A 26216-nucleotide genomic window follows, 5' to 3' on the forward strand; every position below is an offset into this window, starting at 1 on the left:
GTTGACAGTCAGTCCTGCAGCTGCAGCCTGTGAGATCAGTCAATGAATATTCAGTCTACCTGCACTACCAACTCTAGTTTTACGACAGAGGTCACCACAGATGCAATGAGAATGTATTTACCTCCTACTCTCTGTCAGACATACAGACAAACAAAACACTCCATGTCTGCAATCAGAGTAATCGCGTGTATGAATAGGCATCAGACAGAAATATAATGATTCAAACAGAGCTGTTCCGGTGGAGGTCAAACAGCTTGTTATTGTGAAGTGGTCACAGTGGATAGTGAGGTTCACAGGCAGCGTTATAATCTATTCAAGGAGCAACTCGAAGGTGCAAGAAGGTCAATAATATCAAGTATTAAGAAGGAAGCTGTACAATATTATTGATAAAGCCAAAATTTTGCTTTGTTTCTAGACCATCACCAGGTCAAGGGAACATCTAGTGAATGAAAGCTCGTGTTTATCATTAAATACTTCAGTGTGCAAAGCCTTCTTCTTCCATTAAAACCGATAATTTAAATTGAAGCAGTTTAACTATTTGTTTAACTATCTGTTTATCTGAAATGTTCAAATTTATCTTACATTTTTACAGCCTGAATGCCCATTTTTTTTATTAATATGTATTTGTAAATTATGGATAATGTTTCAATATTATCCAAGCAGAAAATGTAATTCAATTTGAATAACTAGAATTTTAGAATCAAATTATTGTTGGGCTGTAAGCAGACTGTAAAAACAGGTGTATAGGTTGTCTTATTACGACCCATATTTGCGTTTATTGTTAGGCGTCAACCTCTCGTGACCATAGTAATCATGACAGGAGCAAAGAGGGAAGTCAGGTGGCGTAGTATACAGAGCAACAAAGACCTTGTAGGAAAGAGCTTGGGTTGGATGGATGGGTCAGACAAACACAGGATGTTAACCCATGAGACCGCTGTTAGTGTCCTGTGTGAAACCAAAAGATAACGTTGACTACTGCATACGCAGGTTAACTTAAGGTATAAGAATGTGTTAATTGTAACAGAAGCACTATGTTTGCAATACACTGTACCACACACGTCGAGTTCCAGACAGCACTGTTCAAAGGGTGATGCTTTGAAATTCTGGACTTATTAAAATGCTGGCTGTTGTAAACTTTATATTGTTAAAAAAAGTTTATTTTTAATTAACTCATCCAGCCAAAAGTGAATATAATACTCAGGAGAGGGAAGGATTTGACTGCCATCAGTCCCTCCCAGACTCCTCTTCACACTTTTAAAATAGTTTCATATGCATCACAAGGTTAAATATGTGTGACCGTCACTGGCTGATGATTCTGCAGCAGAACCTGGCAACCCTGGATGACAATCCAATATGCACACAAAAGTATGTTTCATTTTAATTTGCATGTTGCAATGCTTGAAATTTGACATTAATCTGATGAGCACTTGCAACGAACTGACCTTATGAGTAAAGTGAATAATAAAGCTAATATTGACACAATATGACATAAGAAAACTGATAAAGACCATGGCAGTAAATGTCATTAACTGACCTCAGATACGATTTTTTGAAAAAATGTATGTGAAATAATTGTATTATAATTATAATGCCTTTTTGACCATATATCAATTTCACAATTTCTGTTGTCACAAGCTGACAATTTCTGCTTGCCTCCCTGGGTTCCCATGTCAGAGAAAAACAGAAAGAACTAAAGCTTTGCACAGAAATGCTAATCTGGCTCCCCACAGAGAAGAGCTACTGAACAACGGTTGTTTATTTGTGGAAGTGTGTGTTTGTGAGCTATTTTCCCTTCATTTTGTGAATTTCTGGGAATGCATGCACAGTACATCTCTAATGATATGAGAGAGCCACATAGTACAGCTGTCTCCTCTAACTCTAAGTCCCATGCATTGTTCATGGCAGCTTCACTGGATGAGGGAAAACGGCTCATTGAGGAACCATTAATCTCTCTCTACCCCACTGACACTAAAATGGCATACTTTGAGAGATAACTTTGGACACTGAGAGTGGTTTAGGTTTTGTTTACATTATTTTCATCACATTTCTATAACAAAAAAGTGAAGGGGCGAGAAGGTCAAAATGTAGAATAACCAAATAAATAGTTTGTTTTTTCCCCAGTACTGCATCAGTCATGAATAATTCATTGTTGTTTGTTTAATGACTCCGTAAAATGCCTTGCTATTAACCTTGTTATTAAATGTGATACCTAAATATCAGTGTCTACAGTCTTTTCCAGTTTCCTTTCCAGCCACAGTAACTTATAGCAACCGTGAGCCAATGGCATCAAAGTAAGCAGGGAAACCATGGCAATAGGTATTCAATCAGAGGAAAGCGCCAGCAGCGTTAGTACTGCACTTGAAATGATGAAAGCAGATGTAGGTTTTACAGGAAGATACTAAATGCTCATCAATCCTCATACTTTTGTTATTTCCAAAAAATACTTTGCTACCAGCACCATACAGCACAGACCACTCGCACGTCAAGGCAGGAACTTCCTCAGTGATTTTTTAAAGACAACCAAGTGAAAATATGATGTGATTACGATTCAAACTTCCAATTAAACTACTTCTTTTGAATCCAGCTAAGCAGGCTAATTTGGAATCAAATAACAGGCAGTTTTACACATGATCCTTCTAACAGTGTAAGGAAAGAAAAAAAAATCTTCTGCCAAATTCACCAACTTGAGACCTCAATAGTTTACACAGCTGACATTTTGGATTGACTTTTGCTCTATTTTTTATTTATTTTTAAAGAGCCTCTTTCTAAAATATAAATACAAAGATGCAACATTTTTCCACTAAACTTCATATTAGCAAAAACAAGATTATTATGTCACCCAAAAAAAAAAATTGATTCCATCCAAATTGTTTGCTTTTATCAATTCATTGCTACGGTTATCAGTCTGATCTCCTTGTCAGACACATGACTGAACACCAGCTAAGATACACAGACATGCACACACTGCTTCAAAAGATGAACACTGTGCCCTTTCTCCTGTGTTCTCACGCATGTGGTACAGTACCTGTAGGGAATCCAGTCGGAGGAGTGCTTGGAGCTCATTCTGTATCAATCACTCTGACTGCTGCTGTCTAACTGCAAGGCTAACGGCCTGCAACAGCACCAGTGTAAGTGGCTACGAGGTCTGAGGACAGCGATCACATCGCCCGTTCATCCTCTGCACACAGCCCAATATTCCCCAGCCTGCCTGTGTTTCTTCGTATGTCCTCTAGCTGTGGAGCAGCAGATGACTAACAATCCAGACAGACTGCCGCACTCCTCAGTCATGCACACAGAGCACATGAAATAGCCGTTTTCTCCTCTACCATGTGTACGCTTCCAGTCAATGCCTCTCCTCTTCTCCTCTCCCATCCACCTCCTCTGCTCCTGCTCTGTGCTGGCTCTCTTCCCTCGCTCTCCCTCTGTAGGCTCTATCTAAATCTCCCTCCGTTTCTTGCCCTTTAAATCCCCCTCCCCTTCCCTTCCCTTCCTTCCTCCCTGTCCAAATCTCGCTCTGTGCCTCTCCACCCAATCTATCTCTCATTATCTTTTGTGTATCGTCACCTAAAGCAGCATCAAGTGCAAAGCCTGAAGCAAAAAAAGGTTATCGAGAGTAGCCTTCGTCTTCCCTCTTTGATGTTCCTTCTATGCTATTTCTGTGCAGCGTAGAAGGAACATCTACAGCACACATCTCTGTAATGGAACCACACACACACGCTCTCTCTTTCTGACGTTCTCTATTTCCACACTGTCTGTGTTGCATGAGACATGTAAAGCAGGGATTCAGATGTGTTTTCTGAACCATTATTTATTTATTCTCTCAGAGTAAGAGGCATTAGCATATGACTGTGCAGACTAGTGTTAACAGCCTTTAATTCAACACTCTACAGCCAGACAAAGGCACCCTGTGATAGTGCCACAGCTCCGAACCTCTCTCACACACATCTGCTTCCGCCCTCCGTCTGCAGCCCTTCACTGTCACCACACATACACACATCACTCACTGTGTTCCCAGGGTTATTCAGGAGTCCATCTATAGACAGTTAAACCCAGCGACTTCCTTGTAACAAATCTGCTATACAAAGAGTTGATTCACCAAATATTGCCGCTTTAAGAGCGTGTGTGCTGATTTTAAGAGAGTGAAATCATCTGAACCACTCCTGACAATTACTTGGGGAAGAAAATCTATTGCTTGTGGGTACAGATCAGAGCATCCTCCATTCTACTGACTCCCTGAAAAACAGCTTCAAGCTAAATCTTTTATTTGTTGTATTTCATCATCCGTGTGTGTTGCACCAACATTCACATGGATTTAGGACATTCAGTGCACCAAACCATTCGGAAGTACGCAAATGCATTGAAGTGCGAGCACACACACACACACACACACACACACACACACACACACACTTAAGATCTACGTGGCATTTGTAATGTGCTGAAGCTTATAGTATCTAGTTCGTTCTCCCAAGGTTCATACTCATATCATGTGCTGATCAGATAACAGATATTGTGCCACAGGGTAACGCTGTAATATGGCATTCAGCATTGCGTTAAAAATGCTATTTACGTCAGCAAAGACGAGTCAAACAGTGGAGTCACTAATAAGGGCATTCAAGCATCTTCCCTCAATTATTTATTGAGCGCCTTGGAAAAAAGCATCACTGATAGAGTTTAGTGGTAGACTGCCAAAGTAAATCATGCATAAAATGAAACGGCAGTGAAAGCCAACAGAGAAATAAAGACGTTTCTGTTTATATGAAGTCCATGACAAAAATATTTGTTTTAAGTTCAAGAAATTTTATATGTGACTTTGAAATAGCTTTCCACAATTTCAAAATTGACAATTAGACTGAAATGAAAACGGCGGAACAATCACAAATCTGGAAGGTCCATCCTAAATATATATATATATATATATACATACACACACACACACACACACACACACACACACACACACACACATATACATACCATTGGAGAACTTGATTGTATATATATATATATATATATATATATATATATACATATACATACATACATACATACATACATACACACACACACACACACACACATACACACACCACACATATACATACCATGGGAGAACTTGATTGTATTCTCTTCTAGAACTGACAGCATCAAAGGCATCAGCTTTACTGAAAACATAGTGAAACATTGATTGCATTCTCCAGTGGTAGGGCCTTTCAAAAATGTCAAGTCACAAAGGTGTTTCTTTTTGACCCAAACAGAAAGAAACTGTTCAACAACAGTAAAATAAATCAGCTTTCATGAAATAAAAAAAAGAACTGATCGATCCCTCAAACAGTGTTTCTCCTATCATGTCACAGACCACCAGGCATCGTTTTCTAACAAGGATGAGAATATAATAGACAATTATTTGGTAAATACCGGTTTGTGCTCTACACAAGTTACTTATTCAATAAAGACATGTTTTATTCCGCTCAATCAAAAGAAGAGTAAAATATTACTATATTAAATTCCTGAGAAGCATGCTGACAACAGTTTGTATTTTATTGAAGTAGGCAGTAAAGTCAGATGTCCCTCCTACACAGCTCTGCTGCTGTTTCTTCTGCAAATTACACAACCATAATTCCACTACACAAGAAAAACCCTGGTCTTTTCCCATCAAACTTAGACAGACTAAAAGACATACGGTGAACTGTCACTACCCAGGAGACCCATGATCTTTTTAGTTTTTGTATTTTTTTCCATAATGCAATTATTGTGATGAGTAACTAAAGCACAACAATTTGCTGAAGAAAAACAACCAGCATCATCGGTCCTCCTTGTCGAATTCATCACAGTAATCAGGTAGACATCCTGTCTAACTGAGGATGGGGCCCTTGAGCAAGGCACTGATTCCCCACTCTGACGTCAAATGAAAGGGGGGCAAGAAAGAATATAATTCTATACAGAAATTCATTAGGTATGGCAATTACAAACAGAAGTTACTAAGAGATGAATGTAGAAGACTGTTGAAGAGCCTCTGTGGTTAATGCTGCGTACCCTGCATATCAGCTGGTGTGATGAAGGTGGAAGTAAATAGAACAAGCCACTCCACAGAGAAACAGGCGTAAGCAAAGCAACCTGCTTAATATTTCATGCTGAAGTTTGGCCATGAGAGAGTTAGAAGTGGGGAGGCTGACTTTCATATTATTTGGTGAAGACAAAAGTATATTCTCCGACCAAACAGAGCGCTTTGTTTCTTTTCCCCTCCTCCGGCCTTACAGCCATTACAGCATTAAACAGCAAATGATAAGATCCTCTCGACAAATTAGATTTTTCCAGTCCAGAATTTGTACAGAGTTTTCCCACAGGCATTTTATCGTTGGTAACAGAGGGCAAGCAGTATCAGTAATTATAATAATGGTACTGGCACAGAAGGCACACACTGATGTGAAAATGGATCTCTGGCTTGTGTCTGCATGTCTTAGTAAGACTGGCCGAAACACAGCTGCAGAGCACACAACCTCAATTATATAGCAGCCTGATCAGGCATGCAGAACATGTGCCAACTGATGAGTGACATTTGCCTCTGTACGAGTCTGTACGTCGATTACTTTTTATCAAATCAACCAAAAAACCATGTTGTCACACAGAAGCCACTGCTTGTGAGTTCCCAACAGGCAAAAACAAACTCTTGTGTCCACAACATACAGTGTATTACTTGTGTTTTATAGCAGGCACTACATAACGGTGGCTTCATGTCTCTTCAGCGGCTGTTGCCTCACTTTCATGATTCCTCCGATTGACTGCATTCACAGCAACTATGTGCTGCCATGCATCCCAATGCAGGGGCTCTACTTTCGAAGGAATAGGCCAGTGATGTGGCAGACTTTAGAGGACTGAAGGGTTGCTCCTCCTCCTCCTCCTCCTCAAATGCATACTTGCCATTCCTCACCCCTAGCCTCGCAGATATCAATGTTGCTTGCAGTTCTCCTCGACTTGTAAAGTTGAAAATACACAAGTCAGAGCAAATGAGGTGGTAAATACCGGTGATAAAGTGCCTTGATATCTGAGTTCATACCAAAACTTGTGACATATCATTTTAACATATATGGCAAATGTATGCCCGTCTGTGGCACAGTGTGGGAAGAATTGTTGGAAGAATGCTAACAAGAACAAACACAAAAACCTGATTATTACATCAGGTGACATTTCCCAACTTGGCAAGTCAGCCTGATCGCACCATTAACAATGACCACCATGCATTGGGTTAGTGATGTAAGTTGCAACTGATAAACCGTCCATGTTCTCCAGATTCAGGCAACAAAAAGTTGCATTTCTCTGTCGCATTTGAAGGAAGCCTTGGAATGTGTCCTCAAACTCTTGTGACGTACACAGCCTTGAAATGCCGACTTCGGAGGAGGCAATTAAAACACAGCTAGGGAGTGAGTCACTGACTGGATCCACATTACATCACACCACACACAGGAGCGTGTTGCACTTCAGAGAGACTGAAGATAAGTCAAGGGATCCTGTCACCAGTAAATTGGTGTAAGCTAAAAAAGCCCTGTCTACATCAGGATTTAGAGGTGGAGGGAATTTAGTAATGTGAATTATGCATAAACAAAACAAACAAAGGAATAAGGAACAGGGGAATGAACAGGTGACAGCAGATACCAGATGGAATAGTTTGTGAAGGAGTGCTACCTGATGTTGCACAAAAATAAAGGGTTTTGAAAGCTCAAACATTACCTTAAAATAACTTATTTTGCAAGAGCGTTGAGAGCAATAGGAACCTTTGATTGTCAAACTGACCATTTACACATAACAACATGATCATGATAGGGAAATAGCCTGAAACAATAGTCTAGTGGAAAACTTAAAACTAACAAACTAGCTATTATTCCCTCTTCTCTTCTCAGGAAAGTGTCCAGAAACACAATTTAAATAGTAGATGCCGTTACAAATGCGGTCAAACATTTACAAAGCTATGGTTTAATTGAATATAGAAACTAAAGACAGCCTCCTTGAGTAATCTAAGTCATTATCAGATAACAGTTCATTGTTTGATTCATACTGGAGTGCCAGGTTACCACACTGCTTGATAATGTTGCAATAAATGAACTACATAACACACAATATAGGAAAAGCTGATTACACATATGGACTGACTGATTCAAAAATCCCACTTTCTGCCAGAAACAGCCCACTGAGGAGCACTATGAATAAGCAGCAGTCTGATTCATTCCATTTACAGGATGATATCATCATTTATAGATGAAGACCTCAAAAAAGGTCCCCATACAAATTTTCAAAGAAAGCTGTTTGAGAGTGATGGTGGGTGGCTTTGAACCAGAACGCCAGCCTTTGAAGGTTTCTGTGAGGCATAAACAGTGGCATCTTTATTTTAAGGGGAGTTGTAAATCTTAGAATGAGAGACGGGGAGATTGAGAGAGAGAAAAAGAGAGACTTTGTGAGAGAAAAGTAAATCTCTAGCTTCAGAGACAGAGAGTGAGAGACTGTGTGTGCGCTTATGCATGCAAAAGAATGCAAAGTAAATGAGCATATTGGCTTGTGTCCAGTATTGATTAAATCTAATGTGTACCTTCTATTGATTACATCTAATGTGGCCAACGTGGTCTTTGCTGATAACAACAAATTGTGGAAACTTTGAATTCATTTTCCAGTTACATTTTTCAGGGACCACTTCTTTTGTAATATAGCATCAGATGCACCTGAGACTCTAGGGACATTCCTGTATTCAAGAGTATAGCACAACATTAAGCCATGTTGAAAAGTCAGCAGGTGGGTGACCGACACACATGCACACACACGCACACACACACACACACACACACACACACACAGTTCTTGTATCAACAAAAATCCCTGTATCTCATCTCTCAGTGCCCAACGGAGGACATGCATAAAACATGATTTGGATTAGAAAATGTCACACTGGATGAAACAGTGTCCCAGTGTCCCAGTGAGGCAACCAGATTGACTGCTACAATACACCAAAGTTCCTCTGCATCCTCCTTTTCATAGCACAGCTGTACCTGTGTGTGTGTGTGTGTGTGTGTGTGTGTGTGTGTGTGTGTGTGTGTGTGTGTGTGTGTGTGGCACTGCCAACTGTAAATCTCACATGATGATGAGAGAAGCTAACAATACACATTTGCATTCCTTTCTGCATGTTGAATTTTATTCCATAACACAATTATTGTGACAAACAACTAAAGCATGGACATTTTGCTTATACAGTAGCACTGATATAAGGCCTAAAGATAATGCTAAAAAATCCCCATAACAGATGGTATTATAGATTCCACTAATGTCAAAAAACAAGCAATGTTTTTTGAAATCTGTGACAGCAAAAGCCCAAAGCAGCACTGATAAAAAAAATGGTGATTGTAAACTAAAGCTCACCAACAGAAATAGACACACATTTAAAAAGATATTTGCTAAACATTATTAAACACTGCTTTAATAACACACAGAGATCTGAATCAATCCCTCCGTGTGGCAACCTGAACAAAGACTATATGTCTTGAGCTCTGCTAAATTGATGACAGGGTTTCCATTTGGAAACCACTTGTTTCCACAGGCAACAGACAAAGATGCACAACTTAGTATAATAAGAGGCACAACACCCAACATGGACTCATGAGTCATCTCCCACATTGTCCCTCTGTATATACAGATGCGTTTACCTTTCTAGACAGCCAAATTATGCCCTAAACTCGCAATGTCATTTTCCAGCTGTTAAAAATGCAATCTGTGATTTTATCCCAGCTGTTAGAAGTGTTCTTACTGGTTTTGTTAAAGTAAATAAAATAGTACCCTTGAATCAAACTTTCCTCAGCTGTGAATTCGTTTTTTTTTAATCGTTTCCAACATTATTTGTTAAATATTGTCATTTACAATATTGATCAAAGCAGGCTGTTCTCATCAACATTCGTACTTACAGTATATGCAAGTACATACATACTTGGATATGTAAGTTACGGTGTGTATCACACATACTTATTTTAACCCAGAACCACAATCTTTTCCTCACAGAGTAGTTTTGTTGCCTAAACAGGTTCTGCACTGCAGGGGCTTGCACAGGTGCACGATTGCTTTGTAGGAGAACACACAGAAAATGTATAATTTTCTGTAAGATATCATACACAAAGGATCAAAGAAGATCAAAGAATGAAGTTTTCCTCCCTCCACAACACTGACAGCAACAATAGGACTGAGGCTTTTCTAGAGGAAGTCAAAGATATTTGATGTTCATACAATTAATATATTAATTGTTTTATATTCCCACAGCTGCTGTCCACTTTAGGTCTTGGGCTTTCATGTTATCTTATATTTGTACATAGCACATGTTTATAGTGTTCAAGAAGGAACTACTTTAATAACATAACATAAAATTGACTCACTATGCATATACAATATATTAATATATTGCAAAACTGTACCAGTCCTTTCTTATATAAGGCATTTTCATTATACTGTGTGGGCAAAAAAAAAAAAAAATCAGGGGTATAATTTGTCCTTTCAGAGATTAATGACCTGTCTTTGGATCAAACTGAGGATACAAAATACATCCCATACAGACTGACGCACACACATTGTACTTCACACCCTGCTGACAGAGAGGCAGCAGAGAGGCAGAGATGTTAAATGAGAGTGTCATCTCGTCAGGTGCTGTACAGTGTGTGAGTCCTGCATCTATCTTTAGATGATTATCTGCATGCCACTCACTGTTTCTCGTCATACATATCTGTACCCGTTATGTTTTATCTTTAGTTTCCAAATTAGTTGTTGCAGCTCCACACACTTATCACACACCATGAATCAGATGAACACATGACTGTAGATGAAAACAGCCCTTAAATGACACTGATACAGCTTGTCCACTATGAAGTCATGTTCAAGTGAAATACCTTTCTGTGAAAAATACAGCTGACCATTTCATTCTGACTCGGAAGGAGCAGTGCTAATGAACGTTGGTAATTCAAGCAGAGTGCTGTGGTGTGAATGTGTTCAGCCCTTGCATTCTAACTGCATCTTTGCGAGGAGGCGGCGGCTGATGTCTTTCTCTTTATGTCACGCTGCCTCCTCTGACACACGCTCCTCTGCCGGTTGGCTCCCGTGACCATGGCAACAGTGGAGACTAATTATCATTTAAAAGCTCACCGGTCAACCATAACATCTGTTTCAAGAAGAAGAAGAAGAAAACCACACAGGCACAACACACAAACCAATTACCATATTGTGAGTTGCCTTAGCTGTGATGAGCAGCAACATCACTGTGTTGCCGCATTAAATCGTGTTTATTTTTCTTGACCAACAGGGGGAAACATTGAACAGTGACAGAAATGTGTAGTGATCACTCACGGACACACGGAGGTGCTGTACAATAGCGAAAGCTTTGCAATGGACATGCCGGCTACAGTAACAGTTTCACACTCTCTATGATGGGGGGAGTTAAGAGCTACTGCAAACGCACATCCTTTACAAGAGCTAACAGCACTGACTAGTAGGGAGAATTAGTTCCGGAACACAGTGTGCCAGTTCCATTCATGCATTTGTCATGATAGTTTTTGTCAAGTATTAATTTACACAGGTTTACAAAGATGCCTTTACGTTTAGTGAGATGGACCAGTGAAACGAGATGGAATGAAACCTGACGTGTCATGATGAAAATCAAAGTCAGTGAGAGTCAATCACAAATCTACAGTCAGTCTTTTGCTCATGCCTTCCTCTACGGTGTGCGATAAAAGTATTACAGGCTTTTATCATCATGCATCTTTATTTGTCTCCTTTATCCTTTTATTTGCTAAACATGCAACATAATTGCAGCTGACATACGCATCGTGGTCATAACAACAGATTTGATGGACTGAAGACCAAGAAATATTATTGGTAGGCCTACATATTATTTGTTTTTTCCACCTAGTCATACCAGAGACAAAAATCTTTCATTCCCTGAGTCATTACAGAACATTTTGTTGTGTATTTTTGGACGTCAACAGAGGACAAACAGCTTGAAGGAAAATAAGAGAAATACGGTGACTGACTCTGCACAACATGCTGTCTTTGTGTGCATGATGTGTTTGTTCCTGCTATCAATTAGGACGTCTTTTTAACCATTACTATTATTTTACTTTAGAAACAAAAGGGGATTGGCACACTGCATTTGTATCTCCTAAGAAAGGCAATGTCTTATTCTTATATCGATCTTCAGAGGGCCTTGAGAGGCAAACAATACGAAACATCTTGATAAAACATAATGTTCCCAACAATGTCCCAGTGGCTGCTCAGCTCCTGTTTTAGTCGTTTAGAAAGCCAGCTGCTCTCTCCATGTTTAACAGATCAGAATAATCCTCCAACTATCTATTAGTCACATAGCAACATGGTTTATGCTCCCTCCAATCCATCAGTGTTATACCTGAGAGGCAGACCTGTGTGAATTAAGACACCTTTCAAATTGCATGCTAAATCAGGATAAGTGAACATTTCTAATTATCACAGTGACATTTACAATACTAGCATATTTCAAGCAATAAAATAATAATTTAAAATAAAATTAAAGCTGCGAGCAGCGATGAACGGGCCCTCGCATCCTCCCGCACGCATGAACGTCCGCGACCGTCGGACAGCGCGTCCGCGAGTAGGAATTTGTTTTATGCTTTGCAAATAGTCCACCGCGTCCTGTATCTGCTATGTGGCGCTACAGAACACACGCAAACATGCATTATGTTGCTCTATATCAAGTGTAAACCAAATCTTGTAAAAGTCATGTAAATCGGATGTCGTTTGTCAGAAAACGCAGATTTCCTTTTGCCAGCAGGAGGCACTGTGAGTATTAGTGAAAATTAGCTTGTAGACATCCTCAGGCCATCAGTGTTATCAAGCATGGGAAGTTTAGGACCGTTTGGAACAAGTTACATCAGCTTTTTTGATGGGGAATCACGTAAAGTAGCCGCCCGCTGCGGCTAAGCCATTCAACCAAACGTAAAGCTTTTAATCATTTTAATCACAAAGATTCTCAGATTGTAGGCTACTGACCAAATTTGAAGAGGATCAGACAAATTCCCTAGGAGGAGTTCGTTAATGTATAGCGACTACAAATGGACAAAAATCTATCAAAAAATGACACAAAAATCAAAATCATTGCCTACTTCCGGTATGGTTTAGAGCATGGCCCCAAGAGACTTTTCTTGAATGAAGGTGATACAAGTTTCAACCACACTGGCCAAACTTCTGGTCCACTGGAGAGTGTCTGACCAAAAGGATGTTTGGGAGTATTTAGTTGCCCACTGGAGAGTGGTGATATAGTGAATATAATATAGTGAATTTTATGTTGTGTTTTTAGACGAGGAAATCTGTTATTGTCACTGTAAAGACACCTGTAAGCCTTGGAAGATGGTCTCTCTAGTGTTCATCTTCCCACGAAATACTTTGATGACACTTTGTAATTGTTCACGACCAGATGTGTATTTTAATCACAGATTTCCACTTTTATTTGAGTGAACCGTGTTCAATACTGCCTATGGTTCACATTGAACTGTGTATAATGCTGAGATATAGCCAGTTTGATGAGTGCAGGACTAAATGCGTCATTATGCACATTCCACAAATGCGGACATTTACATACAGATTAATGACCGACCACGTTCCTCTCCTTTTCCTCAAAAAGCAAATACCACATGACCAAACAAAGACCTTTTCAATGTTATGAAACGGCCAACATGTCAATACAAGCGAGTGTAATGAGGAGGCTCTGGTTGTAACAGTCAGGCTACTTATTCACAATCTTAAACTCATAACATTATTTTAGTGCCATTTGAAGAAACTCAGTAAACTAGTTCACAAATGGAATAAACTTTGAACTTAATAGTATCTATTTTTAGCAAAGCTTCAACAATAATATATATTATTATTATATACTATAGATAATAGTATCTATTTTTAGCAAAGCTATTTTTAGCAAAGCTTCAACAATAATATATATATATATATATATATATATATATATATATATATATATATATATATATATATATATATATATAAATATGTATATGTGTATTGTATCTGAAGTTTTGTGTGTGTGTGTGTGTGTGTGTGTGTGTGTGTGTGTGTGTGTGTGTGTGTGTGTGACAATTGTTTTGTGTTCTAATTTATGCGAGTCCTGTCACTCAAGATGTCAGTGAAGTCACTCTAGAATTCTCTACATATTCTCTACATATTGGACAAACCACTTGGCAGTCACACAGTGGAGCTGATGGGATTAGAGATACTACTTAGAGTTTTTTCTCATTATACCTAACTTTCTGATACCAGTGGATCATCAAGAAACATCGGGAAATGTCCATCGTTTGTGGAAGGAGAAGACGACGCCACGTTTCACGTTATGACTGGCGTTTAATGACTTTCATGAATAACTTTTGTTGGTTAGTTTAGCTGTAAAGATTAGTTCAAGTCTTGCAGCAGGTAAACCATAGGTATAGGTCTCTCTCTCTCTCTCTCTCTCTCTCTCTCTCTCTCTCTCTCTCTCTCTCTCTCTCTCTCTCTCTCTCTCTCTCTCTCTCTCTCTCTCTCTCTCTCTCTCTCTCTCTCTCTCTCTCTCTCTCTCTCTCACACACACCTATTGGGGTAAGTTGTTCCTCTTTGATTTTATTGTTATTTTGTTATATTCAGTGCTTGAAGTGGAAAAAAGTGACAGTTCTCCCTTTATTCAAATGTTGGTGTGTGCACTTTCAGCTATCTTTTACTATCTCTCTACTTCATTTATTCTTTCTTTAAGCATGTTTTAGCCTTCTGCCTCGTTCATAATCATGTTGAGATTTTATCATTATATTATTATACTTGGGCTATGCATCTTCGATAGCAGCCCTGTAACACTCCAATAATAACTGTAACATTGGAGGGTTCAGGTGGTACCTTTGTAAATTGACCCATAGTGTTAATACTTAAAGTGATTTCCTGTGATATTTGTAGCCTGTAGTGTTGCTTTTAGATATATTATAGGATGCCTATACAACCTGAAATCAACAGTAGCAGCCAGACAGGCAGGTTTGCATAAAGAGCTGAGGTGTGTGAACTATACATTCTGGTTTTAGGAGCAGTCTCTCAGTCAGGATGCTCAATTATTAGGGATGTAACGATACACGTATTCGTATTGAACCCTTCGGTTAGGGGCTCACGGTTCGGTAAGCAGTACGAACCGAACACTACGTTTGAATAATATTAAATTGCTTTTGAAAAAAAATATAGCTGAAATTGGTGGAGCCACTGCGCTCAAACATGGCAACCCACCCAACGTAACGTGATGTCCTTCCCTGATTCGCCACTCACAAACAAGAACAGTCTTGATTACCGATCGACTACCAGGTTAATTCAACATGGAGAACTGATAACAGGTGTTGTTGTTGTTGATGTGAATCGATAATGTGGATTGTGATGATGGCTTTGTTTTGTAAGTAACTCGGCAATGCTGTGTCGTAGCGGAATATGATAAATATGGCTGCGATCGTCAGGTTGCTTAGCGATCTTTTAAGCGATTTTTTAATCTGTTAGCATTGAATTAATTTTCAAAAAGTTATTGGCATAAATGTGGCGAGTGGGTCTGCCTAAGGGGTGCTATATGGATTTTGATATTTGGTAATATATATAACTTTTTTCTGAGTTGTGTTTGGAGTTTGTACAAACAGCTGAGATGACTTTGTAGCGCAGGAGCTGCAGTTTGAGTAGCTATACGACATCATTGTATTCGTTACTAATGAGTGCACTTGTTTGGCATCATGAGCGGGTTAATTTTTGGATGAACGCTTGTGCCTCCGCCGGTGGGGCCCTCGGGTACAGAAGGTTGTTGAAACTATGGCCTCAATCAGAGGAAAGAAATGTTTTTAAAAGGTTGAGAAATAAAATAGAAATATGTTTTCTATTTTATTCTTTTCCATATTTTATGGATCAGAAATCATTATATTCAAACATAAACATATGGATCAGAAATCATTATATTCAAACATAAACAAAAACATTCAATCTGGTATCCATAACAATGAGTCCTTCCATGTCATTCAATGGTGGAATCTCATGGCAAAGCGCTTTAACGTTTGCCTTTTGAAGAGTCTATATTAATACCTACTAGACGTTTTTGTCCTCATAAACATTTGAGAGTAGCGATGAACAAAACCACTGAGCAGAACCAAAGAGGGATGCAAATGGTTTCTACACTTGTGAAGCCATCTGCTTTTTGTTAAATGGAGGCAAGAGTTTTGTTCAAATTCACTGTTTACTGTAATGTTTCTTAATTTAACGTCGCTCTAGCCGTCTGCCGCTCTAGAAATACTTTCTGGAGCTGATGGGATTAGAGATACTACTTAGAGTTTTTTCTCATTATACCTAACTTTCTGATACCAGTGGATCATCAAGAAACATCGGGAAATGTCCATCATTTGTGGAAGGAGAAGACGACGCCACGTTTCACGTTATAACTGGCGTTTAATGACTTTCATGAATAACTTTTGTTGGTTAGTTTAGCTGTAAAGATTAGTTCAAGTCTTGCAGCAGGTAAACCGTAGGTATAGGTCTCTCTCTCTCTCTCTCTCTCTCTCTCTCTCTCTCTCTCTCTCTCTCTCTCTCTCTCTCTCTCTCAGGTACACACACCTATTGGGGTAAGTTTTTCCTCTTTGATTTTATTTTATTGTTATTTTGTTATATTCAGTGCTTGAAGTGGAAAAAAGTGACAGTTCTCCCTTTATTCAAATGTTGGTGTGTTTTTATGTTTAAATATCTGTTATTGTTACTGTAAAGACACCTGTAATCCTTGGAAGAAGGTCTCTCTAGTGTTCATCTTCCCAAGAAATACTTTGTAACAAAAATGATTTTGTGGAGTTGTTCTTGCCCACTAGAGAGTTGTGTCGATTCAACATTTTTATATTAATGTTTTATGTTTAAATATCTGTTGTTGTTACTGTAAAGACACTTGTAAGCCTTGGAAGAAGGTCTCTCTTGTATTCATCTTCCCAAGAAATACTTTGTAACAAAAACATTTCTTTGTACTGTTTCTTGCCCACTAGAGAGTTGTGTCATATCAGCCATTTTTTATGTTTTATGTTTAAATATCTGTTATTGTTACTGTAAAGACACCTGTACGCCTTGGAAGAAGGTCTCTCTAGTGTTCATCTTCCCAAGAAAAACTTTGTAACAAAAATTATTTTGTGGAGTTGTTCTTACTCTTGTTCTTGACGTGCGGTCACCAACGCGGGTGCGACAAGTGATACAGTCACCATCGAGGGATCTACGTGACGTGCGGTCACCGTAATGGAATAAAAATGGAATAAAAATGTTATTGGGAAAAATATAGTGTTGTGAATCAAAATCCAATTTAAAAAAAAGAAAAAAATACATTTTAAAATAAAAACCCGCTGGAATAAAATAAAAATGACTGTCCTACTTGTCATAATCTCTCTTTTGTAAAAGTAGAATAAAATAACTGAGATGAGAAGAGAACATATTGGATTAGTTAAATATTTCATGGTTACATATTTTGTCTGTATATTTATTCAAATGATTATTAACTGCGTAATGTATTTGTCAAACCAGTTGTTGGTTTTAAAATTGAATGGTTGGGTTCTCCATAATAATGAAATTTGTGCTCCAATGCGTATTTGTTGTTTTTCCTTCTCACTATTACCTTTGATTACAAAGGTAATCAAAAATACAAAGATTTTATTACAATAAAATACATCAACATCATTAATGAACATATATAACAATATAGAGCAGCAAAAACAACACATTTTAGACCCAGCAAGATGACGGTATGATGTTCATTCTCTCCCATGTGATGAAGGGAGATAAGCCGGCATGCGTTTACACTCATTCATTGATAGGGGATACATAAGCAAGCACACATACACACACAAAATCAAATTTCTCAAAAACTTGATGGAACTTCTAAATTTTACACCATGATGTTTCACCATAGCAACCAGCTCTAGAGACATATCCAACACACATCCACTAGTGATACAGAGCTATGGAAAAGAGGATATGAAAGCATAGCAAGAGGAAGCAGAATTTACATATTTTATATTTGAGGGCACTTACAAAAGCAGTATTCACAAAATCCTGTAAGAATCCAATAAAAAATGTAAACCCATGAATTGAAAATGGGTCAAATCCACGCTTAAAAAAAGATTAAAGACCGTTTACCTGAGCCGGGAGAAACTAATTGATATGACATTGAAAATCTCCTGCAGGTCCTGCACCTTTAAGTTTCAACTGAGATTTTGAAACATTTCACCTGACAAACTGAGGCTATGTATTTGCTCATAGGATATTAAATAGGATCTGTCATGTATAATATATAGTCCTGTGATATACTAAAATATGGTGTCCAAAGGTAATATAGAAAGAAGCTGAAAGAGCTAAAAGAGTAATACACAATGCTGATGGCCGATTAGAGAGTAGGGTGATAAAGAACAATGAAAGGGAACAAGAAGGGAAAAGAACAGATGAGATGAGTTAATTAATAGCACATGGAATAAATGAGGAAAGGAGAATAGACTAGGTATTCATTTCATGACATTTCTTGGTACCAACTGTCCGAAGACACTCCACAGTGTCAAGGCTCTTGGTTTAGTAGCCAACTAGCCACATCCCTTAGGGGCCATTCATCAAGTTAAGTCAGGTTGATTGTTAAATGACAGTGTATATACTTTTAGAATAATGTTTTCAAAAACTGTTTACATCCAAATTAAAAGATGCCAGAATGCATAGTTGGGTTTTAAGTAGCTGAACAAACTGAAACCACAACATTGACATATCCAGTGAGTAGACATATGAAGTTTCTGCCCCCCCCCCCCCCCCCGACGAATGTGCTGCTAAAGTACTCATCAGCTGGTCACTAACTCTGCCTTTTGGTGCTGCAGAGGCAGTTGTTATTGTGCTTATCAGAGACTTTTTACTGAGAACAACCGCGGCTGGGAACAGGGTTGATGAGAGTGAGTCAAAACACAACAAAGTTGTGGACTGTAAAAGCAAAACAATGAGCTAAAAGATGCTATAAATACGATGAGTCGACGAGTGGAGGGAAGATTGTCTAACTCCTTTTATATTACACATCATTTCTCTCGTCATTTCATCCATTGTTCATCTAAAAAATAATCAATTACTGCACTTTGAATGCTTTGCCTTAGTGTTTGCAAGTACAATATTTGTATTCATATGTGTGTGTGTATGCATAGGTATTTAAGTATGTATACTGTATATGTATCATAAATCAAATTTACTGTGTTTACATGTGTGTCAGTACAAAACATATGACTTTCACCTTTACACATACGCCTGTGACACTTGTCCATTTCAGAGTGTATCTGATACACATGAAGGTGAAATAACAAAAGAATAAACACAAGCACAGACTGCAGGAGGCTATTGTGCATACCGAACATATTTAGCAACTTTCATCTTGGTACAAAAAAAAAGGCAAAGGGTCCGTCTACTCAAGGCACTACTCATGTAAAAAAGGTACCATTCTTAAATATTAATAACTTCTTCATATTTTTTTCTCATCCAAATATAAGGGCCAATTGCACAGCTGGCTTGTCATGCTGCTTCAGACTCTTGCTCCAAATGAACACCTGCTGCTTAAAAGGTTGTTCAACGCAAATCCACTTTGATGTGAAGGAGAACCAACAGCCTCTCCTGTGTTAATAAGACAGCAAAGGCATCAAAGTAAGGGGGCTACAAACACCGTCACACCACTCATATGGTGATTGTGATTTATGAACGAAAGCGATGTTATTCCCTTGATGAAACTGAGGATTTTTTTGCCAAGCTGACAAAAGATTACCTTTAGTGATGGCATTTGGCAATACTTCAAAAACATAACCCTTGATGCTACTTCATAAAGAGCTTGAATATTAGTACATAGGTTGCAGAGTGCATAGGCTTACACACACGCACACACACACACACACACACACACACACACACACACACACACACACACACACACACACACACACACACACACACACACACACACACACACAGTATGGGACAGCACAACCCTTTATATCTATGACCCATACTATGGGCAGTGCAATATTTGCCAGGACTTTTAACTTTTATCTTTCTTGGTTTTACTGCGCTGTATCACTAAGTCATAATCCTGTGCACATTGTAATGAAGCTCTAGCATAAATTCAGTCAGGAAGACTATACTCTTGCATGCTTAGGCTTGTAGTTTATTCCTTATACAGCTACCATTTACTTCTCATGCATGCTCACTCATTATTTCATTGTTCAGGGCTGTCAGTCATATCAGCTGTTTAGATCAGCTGGTCTCCTCTATCCAATAGCACAATGAAACAATTTCATCTTTAGCCTATCATCTTGCTGCTGTCTCTTTAAATAGGATTGTCTCTCTACCTTTAGTATGTGCATGTTGCTGTTACGTACGTGCGCACTCCATCAGCCCAGTTTCTGTGTATTTTCATTACAAACACGATTGGCAAACTTCCACATTACCTTTTTCCAGTCTCGTTTGTAGGAGCATTTCCCTGCCTGTGAATCTCACCAGTTACTCCAGGTCACTCTGTGCAGGAAACAACCTGATCGGCTCTGCGCAATCTCGGGCTAAATCCAGCAAACCATCCATGCAGGCCTCTGGTGCCGAACATCCTTTAGGTTCTGCCTCACCGGCTCTCCTCTCCGCCGGCTGCTCGTGGCTATTAGAAACACTAGGTCAGGACGTTTGTAATCCCTTTGTTTCCTAAAGGTATTAGAATATCCAGCATTTGCAGTGTTACTAAAACGTCATGACGCCACAACCTACATTCACACGCCCTGTTTCCTTAAAGCCATCTACAGGTTTACTTAGGTGGAACATGCAGAAATTGTCATAGTGAAAATTAACAAATTGCAAGGTTCTCATCCGTACCTTAATGTAGCCGTCCCCATCCTGGTACCTGTGTTACGTTACTACAAGTACAGTTGTTTGGGACTTTTAACTCGAGTATACTGTGAGGTTTTATGGTTTAGTATTCAATCAAGCAAAGGAGTACTTGATGCCAAAAGGCACGACTGTTCAAGCAAAGTGCCCTGGTGATTGCCAAACTCATCACAAACCACAAAAAGCATGCTCAGTTGACATAACGACAACTCTCCTCCATGGTGTACCGGTGTATTTCTTTTGACTCAATATCACGGTCAGTGGTTCTCAGCCTGTAGGCTCCCTCTACTCCAGATCTAGTATAATCTGCATCGTGTGAGATATCTGACCACAAAAGTCGTCATGTCTGGAGCCAGCAACAGAAACGCAAACGTCTCACTCTCATGCCTAAATCAGTCGTCAGAATTCCTCAATGTGAGCATTCCTCTATACGATTCATGCGATAGCATCACACTGTTAGTTTCCACACAAGTCATCATCGCAACCTTTCAGGTGGCAGTGAAAGTGCTCGCTCAGATTCTATATACACATGCATTTAACGGGTGGTTAAGTTTTTGATTCACAATTACTTATAATAACCTGTTTCTGGTCAAAGCTGAGCTCGACATTACATTCACGTCTTTCTGGTCATAATCATTCAGATCATCACAGCTGTTTTTTATAAAAAATATTATATTCTACTATAAGTTTGGCTAAGTACTCACTACCAGTGTCCTTATTGTGTGGCAGATATTGGTTTCACCTTGTGCGTCATCATGGAAAAGACGTTGTCCTGGATGCAACTTCCATAGCAGAACTAACACAGAAGTGGTTTTGAGTACTTTGCCAGTTGTTTGTCTGACTGTCTGTCTGTCTGTGGTCATATTCGTCACAGTGATAGTGTCACAATAGATACAGTCCCAAATCCTTCCAGGTGTATAGTAGGATCACTCAATAAATACATAGGCAGAGTTCAAAAATATGTGCCTTGCGAGCAAGGCCGTCAGGAGTAGGTGGGTAAGAAGTGGGGAACGGGGAATTAGCCCCGCCCACTTTACACCCTAGCCTGATGTGGCGTCGTTGGCCTCCTGTTAATGTATTCTTCTCATTCATTCGCTATTCATTGCGTTCTGCTGGATCTACTATTCATAGCTTTCTGCCAAATCCTCCTATCCGTCGTACTCTGGTAAATGGGTCACTGTCAATGCTTCATGGTCGAATGTGTCCTCATACTGTTGTCCTGTTCTGTGTTGGATGCTGTTATATGACCCTGTCTTGACTAGGCCTCACCTTAAATCTGTCTTCCTAGTTAATTAAAGGATATTTACATATATTGCATTTCGACCTATTGTAACCGCAGTCATTGCATCATAGTCGTCATGGCCTCACATGCTTGTAACTTTATTTTGACAAGTGGTATCAAATTAATTGCAGAAGCGTCGGTGGTCCGTTACTGGAATCGCATCCGTAGCAGCAGCAGTATTGGGTGATCTGTTAAGGGGAATTGCATTTTTGTTTTTGGAGTAGTGCATTGTGGGGGACTCTCATGTTGGGTCCATATAGAGTTCTGTCTTGACCTGCTTTATACAATAAGTGTAGATGAATTGATTAAGGCTCTGCCCATACCTCTTGAAGTTTGCCTTAAATCCCTCGTACGTCATGTGTGTCGGCGCATTTGTTACTGCTACTGCTTTCATTTTGTTGCCTGCTATTATCACATTAAGCATCTAAATTCTTTCATAATCATGCCTGCCCACATTCTCAATATATGCATATAACTTGTGTTGGCTTAATGTCTATTTTGCTGTTCAATATTTCCATTCATAGATAACTCATCAGATCCGATTAATATATACTTCAGCTAATTACTGTCACACCTGTATGTCAAGCTGGGTTTTTGTCCTGTCTCCACGTTTGTTTTGTGACTTCCTGTTTTATTTTGGAAATTAACTCTCCTCTCGTTTCAGGTTCCTTGCCCTTCCTCATGTGTCACCAGTCTGATTGTCTTCCCTGATTCCTGATTGTGTCCACCTGTTCCCCCACTTCCCTCATGTGTACTTATAGTCTGCGTCTCCTCTTGTCCTGTGCCAGTGTGTCATGTCCTTTCGTCTTGCACACCCGCCCTATGCTAGTATCAAGTCCAAGTCATAGTTTTGTCTGTCCCAAACCTTGTTATTGAGTCCTTGGTTGGCCTTGTGCCGTTTATTGCTTCACAGCCCTTAGAATTATTTCAGAGCCTTTTTGTTAGTGACTGATTATTTTCTTGTTTCCTCGGTAAGAGAGATTTTGGTTTTTGCATTTTGCCTTTTTGACTATTCAGCTCTTTGAGTTAAATCAGAGCATTTTACTTGTAGTTTAATACCTTCCTCGAGAAGAGATTTTTGGTTTGGCTTTTGCCGTTTTGACTTTGCAGCTCTTGAGTTAAATCAGAGCATTTTTAGTTCTACTTTGTTATTTTCTTCTTTCCTCGCTAAGAGAGGTTTTTGTTGGCTTCCCGTATTTAATGTTGCCCAGCTCTATTAGTTTAGCCAGAGCATTTCCCCGTTCTTCCCTCTTCGGAGGAGTTTTTTGTTTCCAGGGATTTCCCTGTGTATTTTTGTTGGAAATAAAAGATTGTCAGCTGAACCTCTACTCTGCGTCCGAGTCCTCCTCAAGAGCTCCCTTCGTGACAATTACTAATATTTATGTATTCAGCTAATTCTTCACATCCAAGTATTGTAATATTACTGCGTATTAATTTATTTTGCCATTACTTATGTCCATTGTATTTCACTAATAACTACTTAAGTGCATTCTGCAATTGTTTCATTTTCATCATGTTCTACCATTTGCCCATGTTAATTGTCTTCTAATACGTGGTGTTATGTCAATCATATATTGTCGTACCTGGTAAGTAGCGTCCTATCCATTCTATTACAAGTGATTCATATTCTTGTATTCTCATAATTTTATCATAGTCTATCTGCTATATTTTCATTGATTCTGTAATTGCTCACAATCATTGTATTCTAATAAATGGCGTCATGTACATCGTATATCAATGTGGTGTCGGATCCATCGCATTGCTAATTCTCAGGTCACTGCAGACCTTTTGGTTAAATCCATTCAATGCATTATGAGAGGCGTATTCATTAAAAGTGGCATGAAACAGAGACTTACTGCTGAGCTAAATCTATAGAATGTCATTCCTGTCAGTCCAATACACTAGCCACGTTGTCTCGCTCCTGACCATTAGCCATTGCTGGCTAAAGCCTAAATATTGCAAGCAGAGCATTGCTGGCTTGATGATCAAAATAGTCGATCTCGCAGATGCTCTGGTTAGTGCTGACCTAGTCATGGCAGCGTTTTTGTTTCTGTCTACTCATTCTTTTTTTTTTTGGTGATCAAATTGTTATTGACTTTAACGATATGCATTAAAAATCAACCATAGGTTACAATGAATACACACACACACACACACACACACACATAGATAAATATATACACATACATACACACATATACAAACAAATCATGGTAAATAAATAACAAATATATATAAATATGATCATTTTAGCAAGGACATGTCATTTAGCATGCACGGAACTACATAATTCAGAACATTTGTCAAAAAGGAGCATACCATTTTCCAAAAAACAAACAAACATGCATAATAGAGCCAGCAAGTCCTTCTCTGCAAAGAGTACATATTTGGAATACATTACTTTCATTGAGAAACTTTTCCTAGGTGTGAGGTAGGTTCGGTGAAGAAAATTGAGATAGATCTGCTGATGATTAGGATTTTTAGAGGTTTCAGTTATGGTTTTCCAAATGTAATCCTAGTCCAATAACACGTTCTCCGTCAAGTGTTCGAGGTCTTTAGTCCAGACCCTTCAATATACAGAGGTTTGTGAGAACATGCATAAAACAGTGAGTACAGTTTTGATACTAATCCCTTAGTTTGGCCTTGTGTATTCAAGATAGTATGTAGGTGATGTGATCCCAAAGGATCATTCCATGGTACCCCATTTGCTTTGAATGATGATCTTAGTTGGAGGTATAGAAAAAATTACTGTCTACTCATTCATGTTAAATCGTCAATTCTAATCTCTTAACCTCAAATTTCCATCCTGGTCCTTGTTATGCCTCATCTCTTAGCAGCTTATGCCATCTTCATCAATCATTTGTGACCCGTTTCATTCCCACTTGGTACGTAAGCATCATTTTGGGGGAAACATTAGGCTGTGGTTTATTTTTTCCTTTTGGGGGATATATCTAGTCCAAGCGCCAAAAAGACTCTTTCAGGATTTTATCATCACATATCATCTGTTATTAATAAACAATGATCTTCTCTTTATCCGAATCGTCTCTCCTGATTGAACTGTAATTGGCGAACAAAACGATGATTCTAATTAAAGACCAAGTCCATTCAAAATTCAAGGCCAGTAAGTTAGAAAAGAGGGTACAAAAATTCATGGCTGTTGTAAGTAATGGCTGCCTAACAAGCTGTGAGAAAATGTGATATTTGGTGATTCAGAATTGGATACTGTTATCTATTTGTTTTCACACTGCATCACTGAGAATATTTTTGAAGCCTCACAAACACCTCCACACCTCTAATCTGCATCTCCAGCACTCTGTCACACTTCACATATCATTTTTTCCATCTCTTCACAGCAAAGATAAGTCCCACTGGAGGACATTTAAGAGGATCTATCCTGGACTCTAGCTGATTGTCTTCCGTTATCTGCATCTAAAATGTTTAACGTTCATAAAGCAAGACGAAGATTAATAAAATCTTTTTTCTGGCTTTATTTCCTGGATGCAGATAAGATACGATTGATCAATTAAAATCTACCATTTATAAAGTAAGGAGAGTTATATAATTATTAAATGTGTGGAATCTGTGGTATATGAACCATAGTTTGTCGTAAAACAATAAAAAAAATACTATGAGAGCCAAATGTTTTTTTTATGTAACGTAATCAATTCCCATCAGGGGCTTAATCTCATGGACACATGTGTAGGGATTAATTTTATGATTTATGATACAATAATTGTTTAACATGATATTTTGTTGTATTTTAGTAACATAATTGCACATACAATGCATTTTCATTCAAAGTTAGTAGGTTTTGGCATCCATCTTGACTGTTGGACACACATACCCTATCTGCTATATTCCTGCATCCTAAAATGTGAAGCCCAAGTAAATACCATCATACCAAGTAAGTAGGATTTAATAAGACAAGCTGGAAAATCTGCATGGCATCCTGGGTTTGGATTTAATCTGGTTGAAGTTAGTTAGTGCATCAATC

At 38.7% G+C, this 26216-nt stretch overlaps 1 protein-coding gene across 3 annotated transcripts in view; it reads right to left on the minus strand.

Moving 5' to 3' along the window:
* The window catches only part of tub (TUB bipartite transcription factor), a 52313-nt gene that overhangs the window by 19840 nt on the left and 6257 nt on the right, over nucleotides 1-26216 (minus strand). Inside the window, exon 1 of one of the 3 annotated variants that reach the window (XM_068731028.1) lies at nucleotides 3026-3444. The exons of the other annotated variants lie outside the window; for them this stretch is intronic. Coding sequence (XP_068587129.1) covers nucleotides 3026-3063 — 38 coding nt within the window. The 5' untranslated portion in view covers nucleotides 3064-3444. Of the gene's footprint in view, nucleotides 1-3025; nucleotides 3445-26216 lie in introns of those variants that run through there. 3 annotated transcript variants of the gene reach the window in all.

This window comes from Cebidichthys violaceus, unplaced genomic scaffold (assembly GCF_023349555.1).
Source record: "Cebidichthys violaceus isolate CVI_PGR_0920_01 unplaced genomic scaffold, fCebVio1.0.p SCAF_5, whole genome shotgun sequence".
Classification (NCBI taxonomy): domain Eukaryota; kingdom Metazoa; phylum Chordata; class Actinopteri; order Perciformes; family Stichaeidae; genus Cebidichthys; species Cebidichthys violaceus.